This window comes from Canis lupus, chromosome 28 (genome assembly GCF_003254725.2).
Source record: "Canis lupus dingo isolate Sandy chromosome 28, ASM325472v2, whole genome shotgun sequence".
Taxonomy (NCBI): Eukaryota; Metazoa; Chordata; class Mammalia; order Carnivora; family Canidae; genus Canis; species Canis lupus.
The window spans coordinates 8262567-8287351 of NC_064270.1; the positions used below are offsets into that span (position 1 = coordinate 8262567).

General features: G+C 39.8%; 2 protein-coding genes and 1 pseudogene across 7 annotated transcripts in view; 1 reads left to right on the forward strand and 2 right to left on the reverse strand.

Annotated features, from left to right (window-relative positions):
• The window catches only part of PLCE1 (phospholipase C epsilon 1), a 321105-nt gene that overhangs the window by 13622 nt on the left and 282698 nt on the right, over positions 1 to 24785 (forward strand). The window lies entirely within an intron of this gene.
• LOC112672097 (NADH dehydrogenase [ubiquinone] 1 alpha subcomplex subunit 3-like) lies at positions 12001 to 12255 on the reverse strand (annotated as a pseudogene).
• Positions 15345 to 16902, reverse strand: LOC112672096 (heterogeneous nuclear ribonucleoprotein A3). Its single transcript, XM_025466592.3, has one exon. The coding sequence runs from the start codon at positions 16862 to 16864 to the stop codon at positions 15728 to 15730; it is 1137 nt and encodes a 378-aa protein (XP_025322377.1). The 5' UTR covers positions 16865 to 16902; the 3' UTR covers positions 15345 to 15727.

Below are 24785 nucleotides of genomic sequence, written 5' to 3' on the forward strand. Positions count from 1 at the left end.
AATTTTGTTTTTTCCCAACCTTCTTTTTTCATCCATTCACCGCTAATATACACAGAGGTCATTTTGAGTTATTCCAGTGTGTCAGGCACTGTGGTGGCTGGTAAGATGAGCAGGACCCCCACAGCTACTGCCTACCTGGACTTACTGAGCCAGCAGTAATGTAGGTGAGAGCCTGACAATTTCTGGGATTTGTGAAACAAGGTGTTACTCTCTCCCTTTCTATCTCAGACATTTATTTATTTATGAAAGGGTAGTATAAAACATCACAGATGAGGAATCAGTTACAAGCCATAAAATACGAACATATTTTGTCAAAGGGGCTTGGTGAAAACTGCAGCTCGCCTCACAAGAAAGAGGCTTCTTTTTTTTTTAATTTTTTTTTTATTTATTGATGATAGTCACAGAGAGAGAGAGAGAGAGAGAGAGGCAGAGACACAGGCAGAGGGAGAAGCAGACTCCATGCACCAGGAGCCTGACGTGGGATTTGATCCTGGGTCTCCAGGATCGCGCCCTGGGCCAAAGGCAGGCGCCAAACCGCTGCACCACCCAGGGATCCCAGAAAGAGGCTTCTTGTACTGCTACTTGGTGTTTTCTTGAGCAAAACATTTTCATCTTCATGTGTTCCCCTTTTTAAAAAAAAAATATTTTATTTATTTATTCATGAGAGACACAGAGGGAGAGAGAGGCAGAGACACAGACAGAGGGAGAAGCAGGCTCCATGCAGGGAGCCTGACGTGGGACTCGATCCCAGGTCTCAAGGATCACACCCTAGGCTGAAGGCGGCGCTAAACCACTGAGCCACCTGGGCTGCCCCATGTGTTCCCTTTTGAAGACATTTCTTTTCAACTTGAAGAATTCTGGAAGCAAGGGCCGCTAGGATGAAGAACATGGCCAGTTCCAAGGAATAGGTTAGAATGCACAAGAAGAGGAGGCAAGTGGTCACCTCGTGACTGGCTCTGTTCTGTGCAGAGGCTCAGGGGAAAGCTTGGGAGAACGTCCAGGATGTTGGTTTCTGTTGTCCTGAGGAAGGCATTCAGGTCCTTCCGGAGTAACTAGTTTACATAAATGCTCGTCTGTTGATTTACTACTTTATTACATACGCTTCTTGAAATAGACTGCTGCTGGTTGATTCTGTAAAGAAGATGTTGACTATATTCCTAATTTTATACCCAAAATTTGCCGTCAAAGATCTTTTAGTCCAGCTAGGGAGACAGGGCACAAATAGTTAAAATTTTCAGTGTCCTTGTGAAGAAATGAGTCTCTGGCCATTTGTTAAATGTCTTGAGTCCAGGAGAGGGAGCTCTGGCTTGGATTTTCTGGCACAGAGTGAGGGCTTGACTGAGGCAGGGTATGGCTTGATGGAATAGAACGGTGTTCCTGCTTGGGAAAAGATGAAGTAGTCTCAGAAGGCTTGTTCACAGGAGAGCACAGCCCAGGTGGGCAGGGTCTCCTTCGAGGCTCTCTTTTTCCCTGTTTGCCCTGCATAAATGTTGGAGCTCCATAAGGTAAATCCACCTCCATGAGTTTTCATCTTTACATCAATGGTTCCAGATCTTTTTGTGGTCCACTCTTTACTCTTCAGCTCCAGATCTGCCCGTACAAATGCCTGTGTGACATCTTCCCAAAACTTGTGTCACCAATTGAACTCAACCTTTTCCCAAACCTCTTTCTCCTGTGTTCCTTAATGTGGTGAATAGAACACTTATATCGACCTACTTACCGAGACCAGAAACCTCAACTCTCCAAGGCTATCCCTTTGGAGCCCATGGTCTTTTAGCACTGGGGGCTTTTCCCCATTTCAATGTCTGTTTTCCCCAGTAGAGTATATGCTCCATGAAGCCAGGGGCAGGGACTACTGTCGGTGTTCATTTCTTTTATCTCCAGTCCCAGCACTATTGAGCCTGACAGATATTGATTGATTGACTGTGTGAATTGAATTTCTGTTTGTCCTGCCTTCTAAATATTTCTCTAGTTAAGCAGACCTCAGTTTGAAATCCAACTTTGCTGTTTATAAGCTGGCTAATGTTGATATTTTTAAAATTTTATTTTGAGATAATTTTTTTGATTTACAGATTAAGCTACTTTTAATCTGAGTTCCTGGATCCGTAAAATGAATATTATCCTAGTACCTATCTCATAGATTTGTGGTAGATTAAATGAAATAGAGCACATGAAACATTATTAGTGTTTTTGACAGGTGCATACTCTATACTGTTACAAAGTTAGGTTGGAAGCTAGAACATTGAAGGTCTTCAATACAGGTTAAGAGGTGTATGCTTTATCTTTCAGAAGATGAAGATCATGAAAGTTTCCAACGATGCAGTGGAAAAACCATGAGCTCTGGAATCAACAGATATAGGTTCAGATCAGAACTCTACGACTTAATAGCTGTGAGGCTTTTCACAAGTTTCTTAGCCATTCTCAACCTTAGTTTTAAAACCTCCAAAATTGAGGGTCTTCTGGGTGGCTCAATGGGTAAGTGCCTGCCTTCGGCTCAGGTCATGATCCCAGGATCCTGGGATTGAGCACTGCATCGGGCACTCTGCTTAGTGGAGAGTCTTTTTCACCCTCTCCCTCTGCCCTTCCCCCTGCTCGTGCACACACACATGTTCTCTCAAATAAATAAAATCTTAAAGAAAAAAAAAACTCTAAAATTAGGACAATAATACCTTGTACCAGGAATTGTTGTAAGGTACAGGTAATATTAATAACTGAGATAGTATATGAAAAGTATCTGACAAGGTACAAGGTATTATTAATAAGTAAAATCGTATATGAAAAGTGTCTGACACTAATTTGTTCTTTTGGGTTTTGTTTTTGTTTTTTGTTTTTTTTTAAGTTGCTCTCTTTCTTCCAGTGATAAGCTCTGGGTTCCGTTGGAAGGAGATGTATGATCCAGAGGCTTGTCTTTGGCTCAGCTCAGTTTAACATTTTTGTCAGATACTTTAATGAAGCCTGATTTCCTAAATTCGCAGAGAACTCAGTGTTGAAATAGCTGATATAATAGGTGATGGAATGGAGGCTCAAAATGACATCAACAGGCTGACATGGGAAGTCAGGCATCTAGCAGATGGATCCAAGCAGTCAGGAGCAAGGAGACCAGTTGGAAGATGATTCCACTCGTCCAGGTCAGAGATGGAAAGGACCTGAACTGGGTGATATCAGTGACAACAGAAGAGAGTTAACAGTTGGGAGAACTTTTTTGAAGAATCACTAGAATATAGCAGCTAACTGGGTGAATATGTGGATAAAGACGGCCAGAGATGAAAGAGAAGTTTCCTTTCTTGGTTCCTGGGAAAAAGAAGGTGCCAGTTACTAGGAAGCAGGAAGTTAGGCAAAAGAATTGAATTAGGGAGAGGAGGAAGGCAGGAGTCTGGTTTTGTACACGGGGTATTGGCTCTACCCAACAGGAAGTTGGAAAGTCAGGACTGTAGCTTATGGGAGAGAGGCTGTGTCTGGAAAGAGGCATTTGGGAGTCATCCACATAGAGGTGATAGTTGAAGTTGTGGGTGGGAGGGGATGAGATGGCCAAGGAGTGGCCGGTGCTATTCAGAATCATTAGCGTTGTTGGCTCTAACTTAAGATAAGCAGGATAAACAAACCCTTCCCCAAGTGGGAACTAGTTCTACTGCCTTCCTCAGGTTCTTTAACTCATTCAAGCAGTTTTACAGGATGAAAAAAAACACATAAAATAATATCAGATTTAAAAAAATCATATCTTTGATTTGTATATTATGGTTTATTTTTAGTTATGCAAGTAATACCTTCTTGATTGGAAAGAATGTAAATACTGTATAAACACAGATAAAGTAAAAGTCCCCATTAACATTAACCCTTGTCCAATTTTACTTTTTTTTCGGAAGTAATCACTGTTACAAGTTCAGTGGGTGTTCTTACAAATTTTTTTATGCATTTATATAGTTGTACTCATATATACACATAAAGATACACTTTTGGTTTTGTGCGTATGGTTTGGTTTTATATAAGTGAGTTCATAAAATGTTCTTTAATTTTTATTTTCATTTATTTATTTTTAAATATTTATTCATTTGAGAGAGAGATAGTAGGGGGAAGGGCAGAGGGAGAGGGAGAGAATCCCAAGCAGAGGCCCCTGAGTTGGCTGTCAATTCCACAACCCTGAGATCGTGACTGGAACCAAAATCGAGAGTCCAACACTTAACCAACTGAGCAACCCAGGTACCCCAATTTTTACTTTAAAAAATGAAACAATATGCTCTGAAACTCTTTCCAAGTAAATTTATTTAGATCTGAGTCATAAAAACAAATAAAAAATCTGTTTTCCTGGGTATGAATATACTGTTTTATTTAATCATTTCCTTATTGATGGAATATACCATGTTTTCAACTTTTGCATCTGTCCATCCTACAGATATTTATTGCTTGTACTGTGTAGGAGACTGCCCAGTAGATACTAGGTATGTTGGTAAATAGTAAGCTAGGGTTTTGCAAGTGTTGGGGTTGATGAGAAGCACATCTTCCAGGGGTCAACTATGAATATGCTGTTAACCTTATGACAGAAAATTTCTTTGTCAGCCTCAGCCACTTGCTGTGTTCAGCCATGCCAGAGCCTTCTCAGCGCCTTAAGCTAGAGGACCTGGAAGTAGCAGGAAGAAAGGGAAAGGATTAGCCTATACTAATGAGATGGGGCTTCCACCTCTATCCCCAGGTTCAAGCCAAACGAAGTTATAGTAATTGATTGTGGGGGAGTAGAGTGGGTTTGAGAACGTTTTTCTTATCACAAACATAATCAAAATGAATATACAAAACTTTAAGTTCACACTTGAGAGCTTCTGAGGGTATATCCACCTGTGAGAAACTGGTTCATTGTTCTCTTTTCTCTTGAGTACATATGATTGAGGCAGCTCCAGTGTAAGGACAGCAGCAGAAGGAAAGGGAGAAGGAGCACCTGGGTGACTCAGTGATTGAGCGTCTGCCTTTGGCTCAGGTTGTGATCCCGGAGTCCTGGGATCAGAGTCCCACATCAGGCTCCCTGCATGGATGGGGCCTGCTTCTCCCTCTGCCTATGTCTCTGCCTCTTTCTCTGTCTCTCAACAATAAATAAATAAAATCTTAAAAAAAAAAAAAGGGAAAGGAAGAAGAACCCCTTCTGTAACTGTTTTATCTCAACCCAACCATTCTTTTCCTTTTTCCTCTTTCTCTGCTTTTCCTGCCTTTAATGCTCTGAATCGATTGTACCACATTTAGTGAGCAAGTTTGGGGCATAGGTGTTTTATGCAACAACGCCAGGGCCCTAATTTTCCTTTTCTTCATTTCTGCTGCCTTCTTCACTCAGGACTCAGAGAAGGTTCATTCCACTTTGGGCTAAAATGCAGGGAATCATGCTGGTCCTTCTTTCTCCTCTTCCCTCTGTTCAGCACTGGCTCGGCAGCTGGGAGGCTCTGCCAGGAGGTCAGGAAGCTGCACCATCCCAGAGCAAGACTGCCAAGAGCAAGGGCTTCACGGCAGTCCTGAATCAATGACCTAGGCAGCCGTGTCCTCTAGCATGTGTGACAAGTTTGGCTTGGAAATTTCTTGGGATCTCTCCAATTCCCCAAGCCAGGCCCCTCCCAACTTGAGTCCTCTGCTTGTAGCACAGTGAAGACTGGGGGATCCTTTTCATTTTACCTGTTTCTACTCCTAGCCAAGCCAAACTGGCCCTCAGGGCCGCTGGACACTGAATGGGCTCATCTCCACATGGCTTCCACAGGGATATGTCTGAAGCACAGCTCTCATCTGCTACTTGCAGAAAAGTGGTTGGTATCCACTTCTTTGGGTACATGTCCCAGCCCCCTTTGTCCCTCTGATCCCCACCTATCTCCTGGCACCCTGAACACCCCAGCAGCAGATGCCTAATGCTTTCACTACTTGGAGCTCCCTAAATATAACACATGGTCTTCCCATTCTGTGTCTTACCTTGGGCTGCTCACTTTTCCCCATCCATCTTTCTTCTGTACTTTAAGTTTAGGTGTCATTCTAGAAAGCCTTCCCCAACACACGCACACACACACACACACACACACGCACACACACACACACACATCTAATACCATATTCATGTCACTGACCTTGAGTTTTTTGTTTAGTATCTGTGTCTTCCACTCCAGGATGACAGTCTGAGTCACCTCTCTGCCCCAGGACCTGGAATATATACTGGACACTCAGTTTATGCTTGTTGAACTCAGATGACCTGGGGCAGGGATTATCTTTGTGGTTCTTCCAGGTTTGCCTACCTGACAGATCCCTGACTTCCTAAGTAACATCTTATTATTTGAGAAATAATGCCTTATTAGTGAGGAAACACATTGAGAGTCCTTGCCTTATAATAAATAATTGTGTTGCATTCAGTTTGGGTGGTTTGCAGGGTGGAGCATCATCATTTTTAGATTCCAGACAAATCTCTGCCTACGAAGAGTGCAGAAGTAAGGAGGAGCCACATCATTGTGTCAAGGTCAGGGTGTCATGAACTGCCTTTCCCCCCAACCCGCTACAATAACCCCACCTATCGTGTGGAGTCTTTCCTTTTACAAAGCACCTTGGCCACAGCTGATTTCTTGTGTCTTTTCCTGTAAATCATCTTGGGAGGTAGACGGAACCCGTGTATGCATAATTTATCAAGTGAGGCCAATTCATTTATTTATTCTACAAATATTTATTGAGTTCCTACTGTGTCTCTGCTTTGGGAACATGGTAGTAGACAAGACTACTTTTGCAGCTCTCAGGAAGCTCTGGTCCTAGTTGCAGGATGCCAACCAGTAGCTAGTATACAAATAAGTAATACATTTAATTTCCAGTGGTGGTAGATGCTCAGAAAACAATCAGGCAGTGGAATAGGATGGAAAGCAATGGGTGGGAGGGGAGAAGGCCACTTTAGAGCTTGCAGAGCCTTTCTGAGGTGATGACATTTGAGCTGAAATCTGAAAGGTGAGAAGCAACTGGCTAGATGGTGTCTGAGGGAAGTGGAGTGACTTGCTGAAAGTCCCAGGGTGGAGCTGGCCCTGAAGCTGTGAAGCAAGCTCATTCCCCGATGTTCCTTAAGCCCTTCTCTTTCTTCTCTACCATGTCCAGGTACACCCATGAGTATGTTGGGGTAACAAGCTATGGGCAAGAAGTGGATGAGGCATGCTAACACATGTCAGGAACTCTCACCAAGTATGGCCCTGTCAGCTATCCTTAGAAAGTACACGGCAGTCCATATTTGAAGAGGGGTCACCCAGGGGCCAAATTTCTTCATCATTTGTCTCTCAGTAGGTCCATTTCACAAGGGATCCCTTAAGAGTAAACCTCACCTCTTTCCAGATCAGCAGGAAGGGGTATCACAAACTCCTCTACAATGCAGGTTATCATCCTGCCCTGTTTGTTTTTTTTTATTGTGATAACGTATACATAACATAAAACTGGCCATTTTAACCATTTTTAAGTGTAAAGTTTAGTGGTATTAAGTGCAGTCCATTCTTGTGCAGCCACCAATACCAGCCATCATCAGAACTAGTTCATCATCACAAACTGACACTCTGTACCCGTTCAGCACTAACTCCCTGCCACCTTTTTTATTTTTTTAAAAGATTTTATTTATTTATTCATGAGAGACACAAACAGAGAGAGAGAGAGGCAGAGACACAGGCAGAGGGAGAAGCAGGCTCCATGCAGGAAGCCCAACGTGGGACTCAATCCCGGGTCTCCAGGATCACGCCCTGGGCTGAAGGCGGCGCTAAACCCCTGAGCCACCGGGGCTGCCCCCTGCCACCTTTTTTAAAGCTCTGGTGGATCACAGGTAATGAAATGAATGCCATTTTACAAAAGCTCACCACCACCTGCACCCTCCAGTGAGTTTGTCCTCCTTGTGTTTAATGCAGTGTCATCGATGTAGCAGTCTGAACATAGCTGGCACTAGAGTCACCTGGTTGGCAGGGAGAAGAAGGGGAAGTGCCTGCTGAAATTTAGATCTCCTCTGTCCTTCCTGAATCAGAACCTCTCACCCAAACCTGTGTATTTGTACTAAGTCTCTCACATGATTATAATGCTGACCTAAATATGAGAATCACTAGTTTCAGCCTAATGGGAAGAGCACATGAAGAAGAATATTAGTGAGGGCATAAAGGGCTTGCTATGGGGAAGTAGCTACCTGCATTTGAATACCTGCCTTCCCCAGTGGCTAGCTGAATAATTCTGGGCAAGTTGTTTAATCTCTAAACCTGTTTTCTTATCTCTAAATTGGAAATTGTGGTCTTAGTATGTATCTCACCAGAGTTGCTGTGATGATTGAGTAAGACATGAGGTGCTCAGATGGGTGCCTCGCATGGACGTTCTCAGGTCTTTTTTTTTTTTTTTTTTTTTTTTTTTTTATTTATGACAGTCACAGAGAGAGAGAGAGAGAGGCAGAGACACAGGCAGAGGGAGAAGCAGGCTCCATGCACCGGGAGCCCGATGTGGGATTCGATCCTGGGACTCCAGGATCGCGCCCTGGGCCAAAGGCAGGCTCCAAACCGCTGTGCCACCCAGGGATCCCCCCGTTCTCAGGTCTTGATGTGGCCTAGAGGTGGCGAAGTGACCCAGGAGATTACTGTACACAGGGTGGTTCTGTTTTCTTGAGGAGTTATGGGCAAAGTGGATCAAAATGTATGATTTCAAAAGTGTTTCATCTTTCTCTGTCATCCCACTGCAGGAAAGGAACCAAAGTTTTATTTAGGATAGGAAATATATAGATATGCCTGCAGCGATTGATAGGGTATAGTATTCTTGAAAAATATTTTCAGAGATGGATTTGTGTGGAGAAATTCCTTAGAGGATGGTTAGGTGATGAGTAGTAATGCATGTAGTACTTAGCTGTGGGAAATAAGAAAATGAGGCTCTGGTATTTGTCCCTGATACTTACCAACACCCCATTTTTGAACAAGGGCAATTAAAGCTTGCTTAAAGAATGTTCTGGGTGGCTGATGCAAGAGTAGTTTGAAAGTGAGTCTCATAGTCACTTGTCAAAGAAGTTTCCTCAGTAGAATGTAGCTCTGCAGAAAGGAATGTAGAGGGGGCTAAGGAGTGATAAACAGGACACAAAAGTGGAGGTGAATGCAGGTTCAGGGAGTAGCAGACCAGACCATGCTAGCTGAGGTGTGTCAAACTGGTGGGTTGGAGAGTGGTTTTGATTAGATCACCTTCAAACTGGGCTCTATTTGGCCTAGTTTAATATAAAATATCACCTGAATATGTCTCTTTGATAAATTTCAATTAGAATCAGTAGTTTTATGGACCATTTGTACTTAGTGCTTAGCATAGGATTTGGCACATAGTTAGGCGTTCAAAACTTTTTTGTTGAATAAGTGAATAAATATACCCTTTGGCTGACCAGCCCTTGCAGGAAAGATTGAGCGATCTGGAAGTTATTGTACTCCAAGGATAGGACCGTATTACAAATATATCAAACAAGTAAGATTAGGCATGACTTCAGGGGAGCATTTTCCATGATCTCCTCCTTTTTAAAATAATATTTAGAACATTGGGAAAGGAACATTGTTGATGTTTGTATAGATTCCATTGTGTTCAAAAGTTATTCCTTTGGACAATATAATATTAATATTAAACAAACGAAGCAGGATATAATTTTAGTTCTGTATAGATGTATGTTCATGGGGGAAAACTGGAAGCAAGCTGTAAGAAAATTAGGACTTACCTAATGATCTTACCTTATCTTTATACTTTATGCTTATTAGACTTTTTTCAAATTTTCTGCAGTAAATCTACTTTCATAATCAGAAAAATATAACATATGTTATTTGTTAAACAGTATAGAATGCGGTACAACACTCTTGCCAAAACTTGCTTTGTTTTTTTTAGCCCTAGAACTCATAAAAGTCATAACTGATATTTGGAATAATGATATAGTGGTAACAAAAATGAACTATACCTTACCAAGTGTCATGTGACATTATTGATTTACTGAGGAGCTTATACGATCTAGGTCCCGAGATTGGCCATCCCATGGCTCCTTGCTTCCACCTGCATATCCTCACCCTCCCTGGATACCCTTTGCCCTCCATCACCTTTAAGAGGCTCATGAGTGTCCTGAAAGCTGGCAATGCAGATCAGAGCCACCCTGCTTGCTTCAGATTGTGGACTCTGCAAACAGCTCTGTACTTGAGTTACACTACCCTGAAAAATAGCAAAAGTGCCAAGGTATTTGCCTACAGACTAAAAAATTTAAAATGACAACAACAAAACCCCCAAAACTTATGTGCTTCATTTTTTTTCAAATACAAAAAAGTATAAGTAATATTTCTTCTCCCTTTTGGATGACTTCTTAGTGATAGATCAGAGGCACAGCTAAAATGAACTTTGAGAGGGTTTTTGGAGGGTTTTCTTTTTTTTTTTTTTTTTTAAGATTTTATTTATTTGAGTCAGAGAGCACACAGTAGGGAGGAGGGGCAAAGGGAGAAGCAGACTCTCCGCTGAACAGGACCCTGGGATCATGACCGGAGCCGAAGGCAAATGCTCAACTGACTGAGCCATACAGGTGCCCCTGAACTTTGAGTTTTAATGAGGTATTCCATTTACATAAGCCATTAGAATAGTATCAGCTCCTCAGCTGTTGGCTTGGGCTTCCACCCAGAATTTGATGTCATTGGTGGACATTCATAAGGAACAGGAATTATTTTTAAGCTTGTTGACCAGAGGACCTCTGAAGACCTTCTTGGTACTAAATATAATGTTAAATATAATGCAAATATAAAAAAGAAAATGGCTAGAAATGGTTATCTTATGTGTTAGGTATGTGGATTCAAAATGCTTTCCATCTGTTAAGGCTTTATGGGAGAGCCTCTCTGAAACTGGAGAGTTATTTAGTCTGGAAAATGTTTTACTCTGTGAGATGATGAAATGTAGGCTAGGTATCAGATGTGGGGGAGCCAGGTAGGAGGGAGCTCAAGAAGCATAGCCATGAAGAAAAGAGTTTGCAGGAGCTGAATCATATCCTATTTTGATTAAATCAGGATCATTTTACTGAGAGACTGTAATGTGAGAATGTGTTAGGTAGTAGAGCAGTTCTTTTATGTTTATCTCATCCAGAGTGAGTTAGTTTTCATCACATGTATTTTTAATTCTTTGGAAAGACAATTACATTAATTGAGGAATGACTTACAGAATACCAGTTTGAAAAGAACATTTAGTGAATGGATGTGTTGATATTGTGAACTGTCAATTAACTAAAACTTGCTTGTAATATGAGCATGCTGAATGGTGGCTGGCGGTTGGCTGCTTGGGGAAGCCCGTTATATTTTTAATGCATAGGATGGATAATACAAGGGCTTTGAGAAAGCAGCTCTGGGTTCTTCTCATTTTTTTCTTCCCCTTCATTGCAAGACTTCCAATGTTGCCTTGACCTAATATGAGAACTTTCCAGCACCTCTCCAGGATGGTTCTACTCCTGCTGCTGCCATTAGGCTTAGCAAGGGTAGAGTAACCTCCACATGCCAGTCAACCTGCAACCTTCCATCCCATCTCCAAACATGGCCAAAACTCCTTCTCTCCTCCATTTTCTCCCCGGCCTCACTTCCCAGGCCAGAGTCCTTTATTAAAGGACTATGATATTCTCTGGGAAGTCTTTGCTGTTAAGACTTGAGTTCCTGGGATCCCTGGGTGGCTCAGCGGTTTGGCGCTTGCCTTTGTCCCAGGGCGTGATCCTGGAGACCCGGGATCGAGTCCCGCGTTGGGCTCCCGGTGCATGGAGCCTGCTTCTCCCTCCTCCTGTGTCTCTGCCTCTCTCTTTCTCTCTCTCTCTCTCTCTCTCTCTATGTCTATCATAAATAAATGAGTAAATCTTAAAAAAAAAAAAAGACTTGAGTTCCTGTTATTTTTTATCTTCACTTTTTATCAGTTGCACAATTAGTACACACACTATTGAATGATTCTCTCACTATTTCCCCCCCTGGGGTTACTCTATGCATTTTATTGGCTACAGGGGAGGGGCTGCCTCCATGTCACCGGAGATGCTCACAATTTCTTCAGCCACTCCAGGCTGGGGCCCTGGGGGTCCTGGAGGTGGCTGGGCACGTCAGGCATGTTCCCATCATCTCAGAGGGGCACTGGATAGTTGTAGGGCATGGCCTGGTTGATCATGGTGGCATATTTGGTGAAGGGACTGAGGGTGGGCAGAATCACAGTGAGGCCTCCGATGGTGAAGGATGCGAGCAGCACCGGCAATTTGGCCCAGGCATCCTTGAGGAAGGTGGCGAGTCTCCCAGCCATCTGATCTCTGTGGCGGCGGCCAATTCTTTGACTTTTTAACTGCCTGGGTTATTCAGTATTTTATGATATTAGCTCATATCCTAAGTTTTTTCTTTATGGCTCTGTAATAGTGAAGGATTTTGCTGTAGGCAGGGATTGTGTCTTTTTCTTCTTGTGGAGCCATGTAGTCCCTTGCACATGTGCCAACACCCAGTATATTTGTAGAGCTAAACTTAAAAACTAATTTAGCTGCTTCCACTGGATGAGATAAAAAAAAAATCACCTTTTTGCGTACAAGTAATATTCTATACAAAACAATATATGAGCAAATACTTATTGAGCCTTTATTATTGTAGTCCTGGGAAGTGATTTAAAAGAAATAAACATGGTTCTACATCAGGAAGAAATATGTGATGACACTGGATATAATGATAAGAATAAAGGGTACTATTTTTTGACAGATTACCACTTTGTAGGATTATTGTGAGGGTTATATGAGAAACTATTATTTCCTCCCATGTCACAAATATAAGAACTAAGCCTTAGCAAAGTTAAATGGAGATGGGATCCAAACTCAGATTGAATGATTCCACTGCCCTGGTGCTATGTCAGCACCATATTATGCAGTTGAGCAGGTTGTTCAGTGCTTGGAGGTGCCTGGCCGAGAGCACAAGTGGTATTGAAATGCAGCCTGCAGTCCACTTGAAAAGCTGATAGGAGGTAAAGTATACAGTTGGAGGAGTGTACACCTGTGCAGCTACTACTCCTTTGTGCCATTTTATCATCTTATCTGTGCTGTTTTCTACAGTTGCAATGAGTCACATATGACTATTGAGCACTTGAAATGTGGCTAGTGCAGCTTTGGAGCTGAATTTTTAATTCTCCTTAATTTAAATTAAGTTTTTACTTAAACTCAGATGGCCACATATGGCTAGAAGCTACTACATTAGCACAGGTCTAAAGGTTCAAATAAATGGAATCATTCAGTGCATAGCTTCTTTGATACAACCTAATGTTTTTAAGATTCATCCACATATGTTACATAATTAGGGGATCATTCTTTTTATTGTTGAGCAGTCTTTGATTGTATGACTATACCACAGGTGGTTTATTTATCTGTTGATAGGCTTTTAGGTTTTTTCCCAGTTTGGGCTGTTATGAATAAAACTGCTAAAGACATTTGCATACGAGTCTATTTGTGGATGTATGCTTTTATTTTTCTTCTACCAGTGGAATTTTTGGGTCATCTGGTAAATGTATATTTAACTTTATAAGAAGCTGCCAAACTATTTTCAAAAGTGGCTATACCAATTTATATTCCCACCACAATATCCAGTCTCTCCAAGTTTGTACCAACTTTAGTATGGCCAGCCATTTTAATGTTAGCAATGCTAGTGGGAATGAAGTTCTATCTCATTGTGATTTTAATTGGTATTTCCCTGATGACTAATAACATTGCACATCATTTTGTGTGCTTGTAGGCCAATTGTATTCTTTTATAAAGTGCTTATTCAAACTTTTGCCCTTTTTAAAAAATAGTGTTGTCTGTCTACTTATTACTGAGTTATAAGAGTTTTTTATGTGTTCTGGATGCATATCCTTTATTAGATATTTATCTTACAAATATTTTCTGCCATACAATAATGGCTTGCCTTTGCAGAGCAGATGTTTTTAATTGTGTTGCAGTTTATCAATTGTTTTTCTTTTGTGATTTGTACTTTGTGTTCATTCTAAGAAATTTCTGCTTACTCCAGTAGTTGTAAAAATTTTCTCCTATGTGTCCTATTAGAAGTTTTATAATTTTGACTTTTACACTTAGAATCCATTTTGTGATCCATTTTGAGTTAACTTTTGTGTGTGGTGTGAGGAAGGGATTGAGCATCTTATTTTTTTCATATAGAAATATTCGTGTATGTTATTTTATGAAGTATCTGTTCAAGTCTCTTGCTCATTTTTTAAAAATTGTGTTAAGTGCTTATTACTGAGTTATAAGAGTTTTATGTATATTCTGGATACAGGAATTTTTTCACATGTATGTTTTGTTTTTTGTTTTTTGTTTTTTTTCACATGTATGTTTTGTGAATATTTTCTCCCACTCTGGGGCTTTTCATTCTTCTTTCCTCCCTTCCTCCCTCCTTTCCTCCCTTCCTTCCTTCCTTCCTTTTCTTTCTTTCTTGAAGAACAGAAGTTTACAAATTTTTTAAAAACTTTTGATTAAGTCCATTTTACTTTTTTTTCTTTGTGGTTAGTGCCCTTTGTGTCCTAAGAAATTTTTCAGCATCCCGAAGTTATGAAGATTTTTCCTGTTTTCTTCTAAATGTTTTACACTTTTAGATTTTGGTTTTAGCTTTATAATCTGTTTTGAATTAATTACTGTGTATGGTGTGATATAGGGGTTGATGTTCATTATTTTTCTATTTGGATCCAGTACCATTTATTGACTATCCTTTTCCCACTGAATTACCTTTGCATCGTTGTTCAAAAGCCAATTGACTGTGTATAGGTGTATTTCTGGATATTCTATTTTATTGATCTAAATTTCTATCCTTTTGCCAGTAACACACTGTTTAGATTACTGTGGCTTTGTAGTAGTATTGAAATCAGACTGTGTAACTTGTTCTCCAATTTGTTCTTCTTGTGTGTGTGTGTGTGTGTGTGTGTGTGTTTTGTTCTTTTTTGTTGTTGTTGTTCTTTTTTTTTTAAGATGAGACACAGAGGGAGAGAGAGAGACAGAGACAGAGACACAGGCAGAGGGAGAAGCAGGCTTCTTGCAGGGAACCGGATGTGGAACTCAATCTGATCCCGGGACTCTGGGATCATGCCCCACGCTGAAGGTGGTGCTAAACCAGGGAGCCACCCAGGCGGCTCCTCCAATTTGTTCTTTTAACTATTTTGGCTACTCTAGGTCCTTTACATTTTACATGAATTTGTGAGATTGTTTCATTATTTGAAGATCAATCAGTATAGTTTACCAAGGAGATAACTCATACAGTCATCTTAATAAGTGGAGGAAAAGCAAAAACTCATTTGTAATAAAAACTTCTAGCAAATGAAGGATGCAAGGAAACATTCTTAGTTTATTTTTTTATTTTTTTTTTTTTATTGAAAAGTTAAAAATTCCTTAATTTTTTATTCCTGGTACCACTACCACAATTTACAGGGCAATATACCTGATGTAATGAAAAGAAAAAGAAAAAGACAAAGCTACAACAGATAAAAGACCTCAGGAATGTACATCTAATTGACACTACATTGCATTAATCAATAGCTGCACTTTTTGCAAACTGTGGCTATGACAGTCCTGAACAAGAAGGGTTTCCTGTTTAAGCTGCAGTAACTTTTCTGACTATGGATCATCGTTCCTCCTGTGGCAGATTTTTACAGTTCCTCTAATGCATTTGGGACGACTGTCTCAAAGTAACCTGCAGCTTTCCTGACAACTCCTCGCTCTCTCTCCTGCTAAGAACTGTAGCCCTTTTCTTCTGAAATTTTTTTAGAACCTTCTGCTACCATATCCACCACTTCCACCACCAGATCCATAACCACCACCATAGGGACTGCCCGAGCTTCTTCCACCAAAACTGCCCCCTTTCATGGGTCCATAATTTGATTGCTGTTGTCCACTATAATTTCCAAAATCATTATAGTTCCCACCACCACCATAGTTACCACCTCCAAAATTTCCTCCTTCATTGTAACCATCGTATCCTCCACCACCACCACCATATCCGCCTCCTTGGTTTCCATATCCTGGTCCACCACCACCATAGCCTCCTCTACTACTATAACCAGGACCACCACCATAGTTGCCACCATCACCTCCAAATCCATTATATCCACCATCACCTCCTCCATAACTACCTCTGCTGCCACCACCTCCACCACCATAGCCTCCTCTTCCCCCAAAGTTTCCACCACGGCCAAAATTACCACCACCTCCAAAGTTTCCTCCACGACCCATGAAGTTGCCAGATCCACCTCCACGACCTCTTTGCGATCCAGCAGACTGCATCTCTTGTTTAGAAAGGGCCTTTTTCACTTCACAATTATGCCCATTAATAGTGTGGTATTTCTGAACAACAATTTTATCAACTGTATCATGATCATCGAAAGTTACAAAAGCAAATCCTCTCTTTTTTCCACTCTGCCGGTCTTCCATAACTTCTATGGTTTCAATTTTGCCATACTTTTCAAAGTAGTCTCTCAAATTATATTCTTCTGTATCTTCTTTAATACCACCAACAAAAATTTTCTTCACTGTTAGATGGGCACCAGGCTTTACAGAATCCTCTCTAGAAACAGCTCTCTTTGGTTCCACTACACGCCCATCAACCTTGTGTGGTCGGGCACACATTGCTGCATCCACCTCTTCAACACAAGAGTAAGTCACAAAACCAAAACCCCTGGAACGTTTTGTTTGGGGGTCTCTCATTACCACACAATCTGTAAGTGTGCCCCATTTTTCAAAATGTTCTCTTAAACTATCATCCGTAGTTTCAAAGCTCAAACCACCAATAAACAGTTTTCTCAACTGCTCGGGTTCCTTTGGATCATGGCCCTCCTCCCCCCGGCGGCGGCGGCGACGGCCGGAGTCGGGCTGGGGGCGACCGGGCGGCGGTTTTACCTCCATTTTGAGACCGGACTCGCCTCTTCCAACTCGAGTTCAATATCACATTCTTAGTTTAATAAAAGATATTTGTAAGACACAGTTAACATAATATTAAATTGTGATGTATTAAATACTCTCCCTCAAAGACTGAGAACAAGGCAAAGATGTATGGTCTTTATACTTATATTGGTATCATAATTGGAGATCCTAGCCAGTGCAATAGGCAAGAATAAAAGGTATGCATTTTGAAAAGAAATAAGTAAAACTTTCTTTATATGAAGATGACATGGTATTTGTATAGAAAATTCTAAGTCATCTACAAAATATCTGTGGAAGTAATAATTGAATTTAGCAAGGGTATAAGTTGTATTGTTTACACACAATATTCAGTTGTATTCCTGCATACTAGCAGCAAACAACTGGAAAATGAAACATAAAATAATTCTGCATATAATAGCAACACTATCATAGGAGCAAATTTAGCAAAAGATATTCAAGACCTCTATAGATAAATACAAAATATTACTGAGATAAATTTTTTAAAAATATACGTGGAAATTTCTGTTGGTGAGCACATGGAGATTTGGAGAAGGTGGTGTGCTTGGAGAGGGCATGGAAGCTACTTGACATTGTCCTATGCGTTGCCCTATGCGTCTCTACCATCCGGCTGTTCCTGAGTTATAGTTTTACAATAAACTAGTAATCTGTGTCTCATCCTCTCAGCCATCATTTTCAAAGCAGTAAATTCATTGTGGAACAAAGTGGCAGCAAATGTCAGACTCTCTTCTCTGGGCTTCCTTGGTCTAATGCCTTGGTAGCTCTTTAGCACCTTTATGAAAGTTCCAGATGAACCAAAAATTGTGAACCAAAAATTATTGAGGAACCATGAAATAATCCTTTGTTTTAATAATTTATTAAGAGTTCATATTTAGGGTGCTTGAGTTGCTCTGTCGGTTGAACGTTTGCCTTCAGGTCAGGCTATGATCCCAGGGTGCTGGGATCAAGTCCTGCATTGGGCTCCTACCTGCTCAGCAGAGTCTGCTTCTCCCTCTAACCCTCCCTCCTGCTCATTCTCTCTCTCTCTCTCTCTCTCTCTCTCTCTCTCTCTCTCTCTCCCCCTCCCTCCCGTGCTCTCTCTCTCATGCTTTCTTTCTCTCTCAAATAAATAAAATAAAATCTTAAAAAAAATAGTTCATATTCAGACAGTACCATGCATGACTTGATTTTCCTGCGTAGGTTCCACAGAGCTATGTGGTTGACTCTGCCACCACCTCTACACAGCATAACCAGTTTACTCAGCCACTGTCCGCTGCTGCCTCCTTTGAGCAAATGCAGTTCAGCTGTGTGACATTCCATAAACAGCACACACATTGTATAAACAGTGTGGCCATGCAGCAGCTCTTGCATCCATGACATACAGAAAATAGTCAAGAAGGGCTCTCCACTACCCCAGGATCTAGAGTTTTCTTTTTTTGAGTTTGCTCTTATAGTGTCACTCATAACTGAGACAGCTGCCAGGCCCAGCTATCACACAATATGTCCTATTAATAAAAACAAGAAACATGCAGGAGTTAATTCACCTAAACACAGTTTAAAGTCAGTTTAAGGGCAGCCTGGGTGGCTCAGCAGTTTAGCGCCACCTTCAGCCCAGGGAGAGTGATCCTGTGGACCTGGAATTGAGTCCCACATTGGGCTTCCTGCATGGAGCCTGCTTCTACCTCTGCCTGTGTCTCTGCCTCTCTGTCTCTCACGAATAAATAAATAAAATCTTTTTAAAAAAGCCACTTTAATTATAGGGCACATCTTGTTCCCAATATTTTATTTTTAAAATACTATTAGATGTCCATGGCAGTTATAATATAAAGGTATTTCAACTTAAATATTAGCTCTGAGGATATCAGATATTGTTTTATGGAAAGCTTTTAAGTCACAATAAAATAGTTAGCAAATGGCAAAAGATATATATATATATATATGTATATATATAGATACTATATCTATGTGCATATATATATGCATGCCCATACGTATATTCTTCATTATATATATATATGGAGAGAAAGAGAGAGAACTCTAGTGTTAGCTAGCTATATCATGATTATGGATTAGACACCTCAATATTGGGGGCGCCTGGGTGGCTCAGTCACTTGGGCCGCTGCCTTTGACTCAGGCCTTGATCCCAGAGTTGGAGGATCAATCCCCACATCTGCCTCCCTGCTAGCCTGCTTCTCCCGGCCTCCCTGCTTGTGCTTACAACCACACCTGCTCTCTCTCTCTGTCATATTAATAAATAAAATCTTAATAAAACAAAAACCTCAATATTTTTAAAATGATATTTCCCTCCAAATTGATACATTAATTTACATTACCAGTCCCAAGCAAAGTTCCTGCAGGAATATTTTTTCTTTTTTTTAGTTTATTAATATAATTTATATTGAGTTTTGAATGTTAAACTTTCATTCCAGGGATTAAACCCCACTTGGTACTAATGTATTAACCTTTTTATATATTGGTACATTTAATTTCTAAATATTTCTTTAGAATTTTTACATCTATGCTCACAAGGGACATTGATCTATAGTATTTTTCATGTAATGTCTTTGTCTACTTTTGATCTCAGGGCAGAGATTTGCCCTCACAGAATGAGTTGGAAAATATCCCCTCCTCTTCAATTTTCTGGAAAAGTTTGGGTAGAATTTGTATTATGTTTTCTTTAAATGTTTGGTAAAATTCACCAGTGAAACCATCTTGGCCTGAAGTTTTGTTGTTTGGGTTTTATTTTAAGGTTAGATTTTATTTTATTTTTTTATTTTATTTTATTTTTTTAAGGTTAGATTTTAACGGCAAATTCAATTTCTTTAATAAATTAAAAGTCATTCAATTTTTCTGTTTCTTCTTGAATAAGTTTTGGTAGTTTGTGACTTTCAAGGAATTTGTCTATTTCATTTGAGTGGAAAATTTATAGGTATAACACTGTTCATAATATTCCTTAATTATCCTTTTATTATCTATAAAATCTATAGTGATATTACTTTTCTCATTCCTGAATATTGATCATCTGTGTCTTCTCTCTTCCTGATCAGTATGATAGGAGTTTTATTAAGTTTATTGATCTTGTTAAAGATCAGCTTTTTATTTCATAAATGTTTTGATCTTTCTATATCATTTATTTTCTTTCTTCAGATTTCATTTGTTGTTCTTTCTCTAGTTTCTTTTTTTTTTTTTTTAAGATTTTATTTATTTTTTCATGAGAGACACACAGAGAGAGGCAGAGATACAGGCAGAGACACAGGCAGAGGGAGAAGTGGGCTCCATGCACGGAGCCTGATGTGGGACTCAATCCCGGGTCTCCAGGATCACGCCCTGGGCTGAAGGCAGTGCTAAACCGCTGAGCCACCTGGGCTGCCCATTTCTCTAGTTTCTTAAGATAGAAGCAGAGGGCATTGATTTGTATGTATGTATGTACTGCTTTAGCAAATTCTGATATTAACATCTTCATTCAGTTCAAATAGTTTCTATTTTTTCTTGATTTTTGTTTTTTTTAAGTTTTAATTTAAATTCAGTTTAGTTAAAATATAGTATATTATTAGTTTCAGGGGTAGAATTTAGTGATTCATTAATTGCATATAACAATACCCAGTGCTCATTACATCACCTGCCCTCCTTAATGCCCATCACCCAATTACTCTATCCCCTCACTGAACTCCCCTCCAGCAGCCCTGTTTGTTTCCTATAGTTAAGAGTCTCTTACAGTTTGCCTCCCTCTCTGTTTTTATCGTATTTTATTTCTCCTTTCCTTTCACTATGTTCATCTGTTTTGTTACTTACATTCTACATATGAGTGAAATCATATGGTATTTGTCTTTTTCTGACGGACTTATTTCACTTAGCATAATACTTCCTACTTCCATCCATGTCGTAAATGGCAAGATTTCATTCTTTTTGATGACTGAGTGATATTCCTCTGTGTGTGTGTGTGTGTGTGTGTGTGTATCACATCTTCTTTATCCATTCATCTGTCAATGGACAGACATCTGGGCTTTTTCCATAGTCTGGCTGTTGTGGACCCTACTGCTATAGGAATTTTTTTATTGATATTCTCCAGATTGGGGTAAGGTGTGGATTTACTGTACTAGATAAAAGGCACTATGTTTTTTCTCAAGTAAAGGAGTGACAATATGATGAGAATAATGTTTGGGAAGTATTTTTCTGCACTTTCTCTTAGCCAAAAGTCTGAGAAGTGAGGGAATATTTTTCTGAAAATTATATGCGATGGACTGAAATAGGAGGCGGTTAACATTTAGGAAACTGAAAGCTCTTCAGGAATCCAGGTACTAATGGACAAGGAGTGGGTTCAAAGAGCCATGGAAAAGAAAGAATAAAATGTCTATTGGGACTATATACCTTGATACTGTGCCAGGAATGTAGGGTGCAGAGTATTTCTAAAACCCTTAAATCTAAGGATGCAAGGTCTCTGCTCTTCACAAGCTTTCAATCCAAGCAGTAGTCCTATATAATCGGTAGCTACGGTATAGTGTTTCATGACATGCTGTACTGGTGAAAGGTAGGGAGAACTGTGGGAAACAGATGAGAGCAATTAATGCTGTCCAGTCAGCGTCAGGGAGGGCTACAGGCGGGAGATGCCATTTACACTGGGCTAAGGAGTCTTAGCAGAGTTAGAAAACAATGGAAAGGAAAATGCACGGAGGCATTAATGCTAGGCTAGTTCCATACATGGAAAAAAAGACTAGTATGACAGGAGATCTTCTCCTTGGGGGTATCATTTAGAGATGAAGCAGGAGAAAATAGACTAGGACTAAATCATGGAGGATCTAATGCCACCTTCTGCTACTCACTTTTCTCCCTTTACGTCTCTTATCAAAAACATGCATCTTTGTGTGCATGAGTGTGTGTACGCGCATACACAGAACTCCAGAATTTCTTGACATGATTGTACTACAGCAAAGGAGAGGGAATCCTGTTAAGTGTCACAACATTGCAATCCTATCTGCTTCCACTCTTGGCTTAAAGTTCTAGTAATGTCTATGACTCCGTATTTCTGGGAGAGCAATAAGGTGAGAGGGGTCATTTGCAGGCTGATGGAGACTGTGTTTGCAGTGAGGATTTCCTTTCTTTGTGAGTTTTACAATTGAGAATTAATCTGTTATGAGCAAACTTTTTTGTAATCCTCCATTTTACTATATTGGCGACCTCATCAATGTATTAGCTCAAAAATATTTGTATATCTTTGTCATCTACCTATCAGTTAACTCCTGATATCTAATATACTCAGTATATAAAGATTGGGGTATCTCTGGGTTTTCTGGGTCACAAGTATAGCATCCCAGACTTTGAAACTTTTCTGATAGAGGGGGTGAAAGTCATAAAAGGTTAAGTCTGGGCCTTGGAAAAGAACCCAGAAATAGTACACCAGTGCCTTTGGAGAATGTTTTAAAAGCTTTGTTTCTTTGTAAGTTATGGAGTTTCCATCATAATAGTTTGGAGAAAGGAGGTCAGGAGGGAGTGGAGCAGCAGACAGTGGAGAAGAAAGTGAAGACTGACTCATCCTGTAGGGTTTGGGTGTGGGTGTGCCTGCAGTAGAGAGAGAGGGAGGAAGGATTGTGTAGGCAAAATATTTTCTTTAATCTCTTTGCAGAGTGGGCTTTGGGGAAGAGAATGCATAAGTAAATAACTGTGGCATGGTTGTTTATCTATCATATATGTGATACCGTAAGTGCATCTATAAAATCCTTTAAGTTTAAAGATGAAATAGGACTGTTACATCCCATTACTAGCTCTGACAGTTGTCCTAGTATTTCTTTCTATGATGATGAAATTACTTTTGCTTTCTTTGATTGAATTAAATGTTTTCCTAAGAGCTTCAGATGAATTCATAGTTATGCATTGTATTTTCCTACTTCTTTATCTTTCTGTACACTGTTCCTTTTACCCAAGGTCTCTTTTTTGATTATACATATAAGTAATTGCTACCTCTCTGTAAAGTTCAAGCTTAAATCCCCCTCCATCAGAGCTTTACTGACCTCCTGCTTCTGAACCTTGCTTCTGAACTCTGGAATGCTTAATAAATAATTGACAGTTGTCTGATAGTTTTTGTTGTTGTTAGATCCCACCTCCTTCTGACATTTATAATCATAAAAAACAATGTGCTTGTATTTAACATTTTTCTCATTTAATTGTTCTTTATGGCACAAAGGATTTCATCTGGTTTAGAAACAAAATTGAAAAAAAGAAACATAAAATTGGAGACATACTGCAAATTAGTGATTATAACTTTCTAATGCAGGAATTCTCTCTATAGTTTCTTTGTTATATCACATCTCTACTTTTAGATAAGCCATTCAAATATTCTGAACATCATCCATTAAATGGGGGTGATAATAGTATTCCTTTATTAATTAGGAAAAGGTTTGGATGTGACAGAAAACCTAAAATACTGGTGGCTTAAACAGCATAAAATTTTATTTTTCTTTCCCTCAAATCCAGGAAACAACCACCCAGGTTTGTATCTTATTTCTTTATGAAAGGCGTCCATTCTTAGTTTACCTCGTGGTCTAAGATAGCTGCCTCAGCTCCAATCATCATGCCTTCCCTCCAGCCAGCAGAAAGGAGAAAAGTGGAGGAGAAAGGCACACCTTGTGGTTCAAAGACATCTCCCAGAAATAGCAAACCACTTCTGCTTATATCTAATTAGCAATAACTTAGTGGTATGGCTATATCTAACTATAAGGGCTATAAGGCTGATATAGGGATGGCCATATGGTTGGCTAAAATTCAGAGGTTCTATTACTGAAAAAAATGTGAACAGATTTTGGGTTCAATTACTAGTTTCTGCCACTCTACTGATAATGTTATTATAATCAGATATTATGTACACTGTGCTTAGAACATGCCTGACACACACTCCATGCTCAGTAAATACTTATGAGACATTAGTTTTATAATTAGCCATTATAGATAGTATTCATTCACTCTGTTATTTTTCAACACCTATTGAACACTTGCTGTGGTGTACCCTGTGCCTCTTTCTATTTAAATCTCTATATCAACAATGGGGAGAAGACTACCATCCAGAATAGCTTCTCCTTTGTTAAACAGATCTAAAAGTTAGGGAATACTTTATCACACTAAGCCAAAGCATACCTCCTCAATAATTCATTTGTTTTGGCCCTGATCCTACCTTATGAAACAAAATAACCAGCCTATTTTCTCATCTCTGCTCTTCAAATATATGAAGATGGCAGTCAAGGCTTCTACTTAGCTTTTTGGCTCTAACTAGACATTTTATTAACTCATTTACCTAGCACACAGTTTGGCAAACTTTTTTTATAAAGGACTAGATGGTGAATATTTCTGGCTTTGCAGGCCTTATGGTTTCTGTCACAATTTCTCAACTGTATCATTATAATGCAAAAGAAACCATAGACGTTACATAAATGAATGGCTATGGCTGTGTTCCAATAAAATTTTATTTACAAAAGCAGCAGGTCAGATTTGGACCTTGGTCTGCAGTTTGCCAGCCTGATTTAGCCCATGAAATTTATTAACAAGGCTATTTGTGACTGTTATTTCTCCATCCTGAAGGTGAAAACTTACTCTATGTCACTTCTGATTCTTCTTAAACCTTTTCTTTTCTTTTTTTTTTTTTTTTTTTCCTGTCTTACTACTTTGGCTAGGATTTCCAGCACTCCCTGCATCTCCTTAGCCATACTTCATGGCCAATCATTTTCCTAGACATATTACCCATCCTAGCTCATCTCCAGCTTGGAAATGCTACCTTGACAAGTTACCTCTGGTTCTTCCATATTCTTAACCCACATATCCTTTGGTCTCTCCCAGGCTGGTCCTTCTCTAGTATTCCCTACAAACCACATTAAGAAAAGAAGAATCTTTTTCTCCACCTCTTTCTTCTTCAGAACTGTTA

What these genes read in the sequence shown, in the direction of transcription:
- LOC112672096 (XM_025466592.3), bottom strand. Translation starts at nt 16,864, where the DNA reads ATGGAGGTAAAACCGCCGCCCGGTCGCCCCCAGCCCGACTCCGGCCGT.